The 10,925-nt window shown below is 38.7% G+C and overlaps 1 protein-coding gene across 1 annotated transcript; it reads right to left on the bottom strand.

Moving 5' to 3' along the window:
- Positions 1–481: 481 nt before the first annotated feature.
- LOC113351089 lies at positions 482–1,540 on the bottom strand. Its single transcript, XM_026595150.1, has 2 exons — positions 1,492–1,540; positions 482–1,038 (listed from the first exon to the last, which is right to left on the bottom strand). Exons 1-2 carry the CDS (start codon positions 1,538–1,540, stop codon positions 482–484), a joined length of 606 nt encoding a protein of 201 aa, XP_026450935.1.
- Positions 1,541–10,925: the final 9,385 nt, after the last annotated feature.

Consider the following 10,925-nt stretch of genomic DNA (forward strand, 5'->3'; position numbering starts at 1 on the left):
TTGTCCCATTGCTTCTGTTTTCCGCCGATAACCATTGCTCTAATCAGATTTCCTAGATATCGATTGACAACTTCAGTTTGTCCATCTGTTTGAGGATGAGCAGTTGTACTATACTAAAGTTTAGTTCCCAGACACATCCATAAATACTTCTAAAAGTAGCTCAAAAACTTAGTTTCTCGATTAGAAGTAATTGTCTTGGGAATTCCATGCAGACGTACTATTTCTTTGAAGAATAAATAAGCAACAGTGGATGCATATGTATTTTTCTTGCATGCTATGAAGTGACCAATTTTTGAGTAAAGATTAACCAATATAATAGAATCATTCCTCCTGGAAGTACGTGGTAAACCAAGCACAAAGTCCATGCTAATATCCACCCAAGGTGCATCTGAATTGGAAATGGAGTATACAATCCTGTGTTATGAATATTCCCTTTAGACTGTTGACAAACCATGCATGTTTGTAAGTACTTCTGAATGTCTCATTTAATTGAAGTCCAAAAATAACGTTCCTCAACCAAAGCAATGGTTTTATCACATCCAAAATTTTCTCCTAGGCCACTCCCATGTAATTCTTGGATCAAATGAAGACGTAAAGAACACCGTGGTATATGTAAACGATTTCCCTTAAAAACAAAACCATCTTGAATGAGATAATCATCAACACTGCCTGTTGAAGAACCACACGTTTCCCATAGATTCTTAAAATCTTTATCTTCACTATACAGATCTTTCAAGAAATCAAAAGCTAAAAACTCATGTTTGAGAGTGACAAGAAGATGAGCTCTTCTACTTAAAGCATCAGCCACCTGATTCAATTTTCCACTCTGGTGTTTAATAGAAAATGTGTACTGATTGATTGTAGATAACCACCTATCATGCATTCGATTGAATTTTGAAGAAGTTTTCAAAAACTTAAGAGCCTGAGTATCAGTATTGACAACAAACTCACCGTGAATAACATAAGGATGCCAATTCTTAAGAGCTTGAACAAGAGCAATTAATTCCAACTCATAAGTTGACCACTTCTTCCTTGTATCTGAATTTTTTCACTATAATATGCAACTAAATGTCCTTCTTGAGATAATACATCACCAATGCCAACAATGGAAGCATAGTAATGGATCTCAAAAGGTTTATCAAAATTTGGCATGGAAAGAACAGGGGCACTACATAACTTCTATTTGAGTAAATTAAAACTCTTATCTGCTTCTTCATTCCATTAAAAAGTTTCACACTTCAAACAATCTGTTAAACCAGCTGCAATGGTACAAAAATTCCTCACAAATCTTCTTTAGAATGAAGCTAAGCCATGAATATTGGCTTGCACTTCTATCATGTGGATCAACAAAAACAGTTGATCCCTGTGAATATGGATCAACAACGACTGTTGATCCCTTTTCACCCTGGTAGCCATAAGAGTTATATGGTCTGGCAGTTTTATAATAATATTGATAACGAGTTTGTCGTGGAGTTGCTTGTCGAGAAGTACCGAGCACACGCCTTTCAACTTTAAGATCTTGATGTATTGCTTCAACCATCGTAAATACAGATTGTGTCATCCCTTGTTGAATTAAATTGTTCAAACCATCAATAAAACGTGCAACTAATTGTTCTTAGGTTTCTTTTAATTGGTTTCGAGTAACCAAACCGTAAAACTCAGCTACATATTCTTCAACCAATTTAGCTCCTTGTCGACAGTTTTGAAGCTTGATAAACAGTTGCTTCTTATAATCTTTTGGTAAAAACTTGTCTCTTAATAAACGTCTCATGCGAGTCCAAGTAAGTATAGGAGGTTTGTGATACTTATATCGATCTTCACAAAGTTTTTCCCACCAAGATGCAGCTCCACCCTCCAATTTATAGGCTACCAGTTTTACTCTACAAGATTCAGGGGCGTCCATGAACTTGAAGAAAGATTCGACTTCATAAAACCAATCCAGTAGCCCTTCAATTTGTAAACCACCATGAAAACTAGGTATATAATCCTTTAATTTATATTCTGGTAGATTTCATAAGAATTCATAGTAGAGTTTAATCTCTTTTCATCCATCCACTTTTGTCTTTCCACTTCTTCGCTTTGGTCTTCTTCATCACTGTGGATATTTACAGGAGTAGTTTTTTTGTCAAGAAAACCTTCTAAAGGCTCATTATGTTGAATATTATGGGAGATATCATCAGGAATAGAATTATTCTAAACAAAAGAAGGATTAACTTTCTTTGTTTCATCATCTTCCTTTTCTCTAGTTTTCTTCTCTCCATCTGTATCATCGACTAAATCAGGTATGTCTTCCTTTTCTAAACCAATGTGTTTCAATAATTTGTTTATATACTCTCCATGGGATACCAACCTTTTTTCAATAGATCCAAACTGCTGTGTAATACCATCTGTATGATTTTTGATGTCAGTTTTATTGGTATCAATAGAGGTTTGAATAGTTTTCAAAAGTTCTACGATTTCAGCTAGGGTAGGAGTATTATCTGCCATTGAAAAGAAAATTATGGTTGTGAGTTTGTGTTTTGCGGAAGCTGTGAACTATCTGTTTCTAGATAGAAATCTAAAAACTCTGTATTTGATACCAACTAGTGTAGCACATAACAGGATTCATAGGGATAGTTGAAGTTCCATCAAGAACTTAGTTAAAATCTGATTCTAGGATCTAGATTCTAAGTTAAAAAGATTGATAATCAAATTGATAATAATAATATTAATAATAATATTAATAATAAGATGTGTTCCAAAACAAGAAGGCATAGCCTTTAAATAGGTTCACAAAAACCGACTAAACAGAAAAGAAAAAGGAAATATAATCAAACTAGGAAAGAACAAACTTGCAAGACAAGTAAACTTAAACAGACGTAAAGGATCAACTGTGACAGTTGATACGTACGTAAGGGATTGTAGATGGTGGATTTTCGAAAAGGGTTAAAATCCTAAAACCATAATTATACATGCCCCTAATCCAGCAATCAGATGAGTATTGAGGCCCATGTCTCTCGTTGAAGCATGAAAGCTCATGCCATAAAATCTCTGACTGAGAAGGATGTCTCTCAGATTATATGTAGATGTGTAGTCTCCCAGCTGAGGCAGTGGCACATCTCATGAATACTGAGCAATATCAGTAATTATTTCTATATAGAATCGAAAGATTGGACGGCTCCTAGACAGCGTGCCTGCTAGTATAGAGCGACAACGTCTTTAGGATACAACAAGGTTTTCCCTGACTATATAAAGGAAATATGACGTTTCAACAAGCTCATGTTTCTCAATTCTCAGATAATTAATGCTCCTAGACAGCATGCCTGCTAGTGTAGAGCCGTCAGTTAATTATCTATAATCGTTAACTGAATATTCAACAACATTCTACGATTCTTAGTAATATTTCGTCACTTCAATTTGTGGTTCTTCCCAGCATAATTCCATGGGTTAGTGATAACTATTCAACGTGCGGGCATCTGAGCAGCTATCGAGTAAGCCCCGACCAAAATGGTGTTAGTGTACTCAGCAATAATGCACGAACGAGCACCTGAATGCACAAACGAGCATTCCAAAACATGAAGGAGCGATAAACCTATACAAAATAGGAAGAGGATAATAAAAAATAAAATATTAATCAAGGCGCTGGGGACTGGGCCCACCGGCCGGCCGATCGTGCCGTGGCCAGTCCCACGTCCAATTTTATATTTTATCATGTGTTTTTATTATTTTCCCTAATCTCATGAAAATCCCTTCATTTGAACAAATTTCCGTCGTCTCAAGGAAACTCCTAGTCTCATGGTGTTTCCTCATATCAAAGAAATAATAAAATTTAGGAAAGGTGTCGCGGGACCGGGTTCACTAGCCGATCCCACACCTCATGACTTCTTATTATTTTATTATTTCCCTCATCCCATGAAAATTCCATGATTTCATGATATTTCCCTCAATTCAAGAAATATTATAAATAAGGGAGAAAACGCACGGGACCCGGGCTCATTGGCCGGCCGGCCATGCCCTAGCCGTGGCCGGTCCCACACGCCTATGTATTAATATTTTGATAATATTTGTTTCCTCATCTTATGGAAACTCCTTCACTTCAAGAGAATTCCCTAGTTTCAGCAAACTCCTTGGATTCATGAAATTTCACTCAAGTTCATGAAAAATAATATAAAATTAGGGAAACCCGTGGGACCGGCTCATAGCCGGCCGATCACGCCCTAGCTGGTCCCACACACCTCTTATTTTATCATTATTATTTTTTATGTTTCTCTCATCTCATAGAAACTCCTTGATTTCAAAAAATTCCTTGGTTTCAACAAACTTCTTGATTTTATGATATTTTCCTAAAATCATGAAAATATTATATATTAGGAAAAAGTGCCTTGGACCGGCTCCTTGGTTTGCCGGCCATGCCTTGTCCTAGCCGGTCCCACAACTCATGATTCCTTCATTATTTTATAATTTTATTCCTTCATCTCATGAAGTTTCACGGTTTCGGCAAAATCCCTGATTTCTTCATATTTTCTCAAAATGTTGCTCAAACGCGCACCGGAAAATATCGAAACTCTCAGGACTAAGACACGGACATTATGGTGAAACGGGCATGTATCCTTGACCGACCAACGCTGGTCCTGAGGCTTGCAAATAGCCGGTCCCACGTGTTTTAATAATTTTGACCTAATTTGCTAAATTGTTAATACTGGGTCCAAACCCTTCTCAAACAGCTGGGAGTTTGTTAAAACGACCATCAGCTGGTCCCATGACTACCAAGGTCCGGTGTCATTATCCCTTTTTCAGTCCCTTATCTCTCCATAATCAGGTTCTACCACCTGACTCTCACAGGAGCACTATTCGAAAAATGATTAAACCAGCATTTAATCATCCTTTCACCAACTGGTCTTCAAAAGACTTTGGCATTTTTCTCACTGGAGCATCTTGGCTTTACATGGTCGGTTCATCATCCCATGTAGCCGGTCCCTTCTCCATTTCAGAATGATTTTCAACAAATCATCAATTTAGCAGTTGATCAAAATTAGGGTTTCGAATCCAGAGCTCTGCAAAACGTAATTCTGAGTAAATTCAAACGCCAATAATTTTTATGTTGATCCCATGATCAATACCCTAATTAATTATACTAGGCCGAACTGCCAGTATTTTAATTAATAATTATCTTGATCCTGTCACCAATGATTCCTCAAATGAGCAGCATTCGCTCAAATGAACAATATATGTTCACGTTAAGAATATTGGTTCAACTGTCAATATTCGATAATTCGAGAAACATTTTTCTCATACGAGAAGCATTTGCTCATACAAGCAACATTTGATCATACGAGCAATATTTGTTCAAATCATGAATATTGGTTTGACTATCAATATTCAATAATTCATCAGAGCAACATTTGCTCAGATGAGCAATATTTGCTCAGACTAAGGAATATTATTTCAACAATTAATATTCAATGATTCAGCAGCACAGTTTTCTCAGATTATCAATATTTATTCGACAATGATATTTTTTTGTCTCAGCAGACATGTTCAATTCATGATTCTCAGAACATTTGCAAATTATGTTCAACTCAGCAACACAAGGACTCATCGTCCCATAAAGTCGGCAACTGACTAGCTAAATACATGTCAGTCTTGCAGACTCCACAATCACAAGATGCCAATCACGTCACATGGGGGGATATTAACTAGAGTTTTGGTCTGGCGGTCTACGGCACGCGTGTTCATACACACGATGAGAATGTGAGCAAGTCATACAATCAGTTGGAGGATTTAGCAAAGTAGTGGGTGGAAAGTTAACCAAGTATCTGCACGATGAGCAACTGGTTTCAACACGATTTTCATTTCCCCACTCTTTGACTCCAGCAACTGTCACACTTCATGGGATCATGGATTTTTCAATTCAGCAATATAAAAAGTCTATGAATCCTGATTGAAACAGACACGAATTTCTCAACAAGTTCACACAGACTATCTTTCGTCTACACGAACTCATCGTCTGAGCAATCACTCTCAACTGAGTAAAATTCAGTCATTCAGAACTTTCTTACGCAGAATACAAAATATACCTACAATCTCGATCACCATTGATCTCACACATTTCTCAGCTTCCCTCCTACAGATCAGCCCATCCTCTCGTGTGACCGAATTGACTCTAGAACGACCATTGTCTTGGTTTACGCCGAAGTCCTACAGATTGATCTCTCGAACTTAAAACACTCCCTTCTTGCAGTGCATCTGTGTGAGGTTAAACATTTCTCTCGGTTCAAGGAGTCTCCTCCACACGGTCGTCTCCTCAATCCCGTAAAAACCAGCAAATCGTTTTTCCCCATCTACATATTGGCGACCAAAGTGGGAGATTAATCTCTCGGTTGCAATCTCACATTCTCACAAAGATGGATGGTGTTAGGTCTGGGTTAGTTACAGGTTCCAACAAAAACGACGCTAGCACTAGAAACAATAAAAATGAGGATATGCCGGAAACAATTCAGGCTTCTAACACTGTCGGTGGTAACGCTTTTCCTCCTCACACTAACATGGAAGGTCATCCCTTGTTCGGCCGACACCCTAAAGAAGTCAGGGGGAATCCACCACCTACCATGGTTGATCTCATTAAGGTGCAAGAGACTCTTGCAAAGAATCAAACTGACATGGATGCACCACAGAAGGAGTTATTCAATTATCTCAAGACTCTCACTGACAAGATGTCATAGAAGACTCAAGGAAAAGGAAAAGAAAAGGAAGCATCCTCAGATATTGATCCAGAAGTAGTTCAAATTCATACAGTGGATGACAACAAAGTCCGCAAAGCTGCAGACGATCCATCAGCGAAGGAATAATCAAATTTCATTACTCGGGAAGATTTGGAACGCCTCTTGGAGAACCATCGAAAAGACAAGACATCACATTTTCGTCGTCACCAACCTCCGTACCCTGCTGCTACACAAAGGATTCCTCTTCCAAAAGGTTATACCTCTCCAACCTTCATTTTGTATGACGGAACAGGAAATGCTTGGGAACATGTTTCTCGGTTCCTGGAAGCCTTGGGTGAACATGAACATAACCATGTTGTTCGCCTCAAAGAATTTTCAAAATCCTTGAAAGGCAGAGCATACACCTGGTACAACAACATCGCACCACGAATTATCAAAAATTGGGGAGAAATGATTAACGCTTTCTACAGAAAATACTTCTTTGTGTCAGAGCAAGTTATTCTCTCTGATCTTGGAAGAATGTTTCAGAAGAACAATGAACATCCCAATGACTACGTGAAGAGATTCAGAGTTCAGGCCCTGCACTGTCATGATCCAAACGTCACGGAGCAACAACTGGTAGACTTGTGTATTAACGGATGATCCAGGTCTATAGATCTTTATTGAAAAATCTTCGTTTCCACACTTTTTCAGAGCTTCATGAAGCAGCGAAGAGATCGGAAACTACTGCACCTGCTTTACTGGAAAGAACATAAGTTACAAAGGCTGAGGAACCACGGGACGTTCGAGGTAGCAGACGTCTGATCAACAAGCAGTACAATCTACAGCCTTCCACAAACCCTATCGCAGAAGGGAGCAAACGGAAAGCTGAACCACCGCGCAAGCATACCTCCGCTCCTTCAAAGGCAAAAAGAAAGGATAAGAAAGATGCACAAGTCCCTGACCAGCATACAGGGGCTCCTGATCTAGACGCACCTGACTTTCCCCTTTCCATTGAAGAAGTAATCGATCTCCTGGATTCTTGGATCCAAGATGGTGCAATCAAGTTGCCATATTTCAAGAAAGAACCAACTGAAGAATACATGGAAAGTCCTCGTTACTTTCACTTCCATAGGTTCGTCAATCATCCCACAAATGATTGCAGAGTTTTGAAACACATATTCAGGGAAAAAGTTGAATCAGGAGAGCTGAACTTGGGGAATGAAAGAGTGCACAGAGACCCTCTCCCAGTCAGTACTTTCTCCATCTCTGAACAACCAGTTAAAGAAACACTTCAGTCATTGATCGAGCATGTCTGTGAATTTCTTTATCTTTCAAAAGCGCAAAGGGGAGACATGTTCATGGCTTTGAACAATATAGTATCCGGAAAACGTTTACTGTTTCCAGAAGTATCTCCTGAGCCTCCATCCACTGACAAAGAAATGTATAACTGGGGACTGCTCCCCACAGTGTATATCAAGGGAAATGAATTCAAAAGATCATTCGTTGGTGTTGGTACTGCCATCAACATCATTCGTTTGAAAACTCTCAGAGCTGCTGGCATCACTCGACAAGAATCTATTCATGCTCCCATGTAAATTAGGGATCATGAAGGGACACTCAGAGATGCATCCGGCTACATCACTCTTAAGGTAAGAGAAAACTCGGTTTGTACTGAAGCCAAGTTTTACATAATTCGGGAAGATCCAAGATATGACATGATTCTTGGACGACCTTGGGTTCATGCTGGAAAAGTGGCTCTAATGCCTTCAATTGAAGAAAGCTCTGACTCAGAAGAAATAAAATATATTCCATCAATCGAACATCTGGAGGAAGTTAAAGCTTTGGTGGAATTAGCACAGAAACCTGGAGAAAGTGCACACTCTTTTATCGAAAGGTTCCGAACTCAGGCAAGTCTAATTCCCCTTCATGTGCCTATACTACCAATGTTTAATTATGTTGATATGGTTTGGGGACTTCTTCTAACTAACAACTTAGCAATCACAAAAAGCTACGAGTGGAAATCTTCACCTCAACAATATTACACCAAATGGTTGAGCACAGAGCCCCATCAAATCGATCATTCAATCAAGAGGTTCATTGCTGAAGATATGGCTAAGCATGACAAACAGTACTCTGGATACTCCTCTTTGCATGAGCGTCCATATGTGCCACAGCCTTGGAATCCCTCCACACGAGGAGTTCCGAATCATCAAAAGATATTCAAGGAACGGAAAACTAAACCTAACAAATTTTTGAAGGAGATCTAGTTCTCAAAGCAACTCAGCGCAACCTCCACTCCGCAAGAAATTTCAATTGGGAAGGGCCATTTGTGGTTTCTAAGTCCATCGCCGGGGGGTACTACAGGTTGATCAACCAAGATGGTAGGACCCTACCAGTAATCCATGAAAATTGGCTTAAGGCATCTGATACCTGAAGTTATTGGACGTCTGAAGTACTAGGCGTTTGAGCATTCATGATGCCTGGGATTTGGCATTTAGGATTTGAATTCAGCAATTTATCAAAATTCAGTTCATTTTACTTACAGAAAATCTCTGTCAAATCCAAAAGAAAATCCTCAATCATCTGCCAATCCAAAACCAATCTATATCAAAACCAAAATAAAACCTCACATCTCTCAGAAGTTCAGGAGATCATGAAAAGAAATCAAAGGAAGTCAGCAAAGAAAAACTTTTGCTCCTCTGCATCCTTCAAGATTTACAAAGCCGCCTTCTCCAGGTTCAGCGCCTCGGTCAACTTAGCAATCTTTTCCTCCTTCTACATCACAACATTATTGGGAAAGGGTATGTTATTCTCACATGAATCCTTAATAATATTTATTTTATTACGAAGCCACTTCACGTTGAAGCCAAGTCTTTCAGAATTCTCCAAATTGAACTCCCAATCAAAGAGTACACCTGGAGTCACAATATTTCTAGCCCTGGCGCATATATCACTTACAACACGTAAGATTACACTTGCATTGTTAAAGCATAAGCACGTCCAGGATCTCTAGTAACGATGATGTGACCAAACTTCCTCCATATCTTCTCGTACAAGCCTGCATATCCCATAGGAACACTGAATCCACCAACTAGTTCATGATATGGGAATGATGCATCAAATGGAGGATAAAAAGAAACTCCTGCACTTGGATATTCATGCACCACTATGTGATTCTCAATTATTGGAGCAACTTCTACGGTCATGGCAACAGTTTCTTCATCCTCCTCTACTTGTGGCTCGGTTTCTTCTACTACTGGAGTAGTAATAATCGAGGTTCCCATAACTTCAGTGACAACCCTATCATGGCCTTGAAGTGCAGGGATGGTTGTATATTCATCAATAACTCCAGGGCTGCTCGCGTTATCATTACTGATTTCAGTATCCTCAACTTCGGTATTTGGTACCTAATACGAAGATTGCATGAGGTTAGAGCAATCTAGATATGGAAAACAAATAGGATCATAAAATACAGCATACAAGCAGTCCAACATCATCCAGGTTCATCATTATGCACTCAATACGCAATTAAATAGCGTGAAATTCACAAAAACACGTTTTACGGCAAGCTCGTCTGAAAAGATTTTACTCTGCCCTGTACAAGAAGACGAATTGGGAGCAATCTACAAGGAATATAAGGATGAGTTATATACCATTATATTCTTACGGATGTCTTCTAAAACATATAAAAATTTCATAACAATTCGATGAATGAGCAGGGAAATGTAGTCAAAACATTGGACAACATGCAGTCTGAAAAAGTTCTGAAAGTCTCCTGGAAGTTTAATGTTTCGCTGATTTCGACCTCTAAACGTGCTCAAAACTTAAAAATATTCTTCTTAAAGGTTGGAAAATTTCCGGTCTTGAATATACACATGCAGACTTTGAAAATTTGACTTCAAATGAAGATTTTATAGCGTTTTGGCTGAAAGAATGAGTTCTGAATTTTCTGGTGACGTATTTCGGCAAAGTTTTCGTATATGAACATGGATTCTTGTTCACACATTCATAAATCAACAAGTTTATGCTTCCATGGATAAAACACAAGAGAAATACTTACTTGGGTGGGCTCTAGAGTGTTCAAAGAACCAGAATTGCTTGTATCAACGTCAACAACCCCATTACTTTCATTCGGTTTCGAGTTCTGGGGGTTTTCCTTGTTGCTATCCTCCAAAAAAACATCACCAATGCTATCCACTTCCACGAAGACATCCTCCTGGATATTTTTCAGCAATCAGTATT

This window comes from Papaver somniferum, chromosome 2, assembly GCF_003573695.1.
Source record: "Papaver somniferum cultivar HN1 chromosome 2, ASM357369v1, whole genome shotgun sequence".
Taxonomy (NCBI): Eukaryota; Viridiplantae; Streptophyta; class Magnoliopsida; order Ranunculales; family Papaveraceae; genus Papaver; species Papaver somniferum.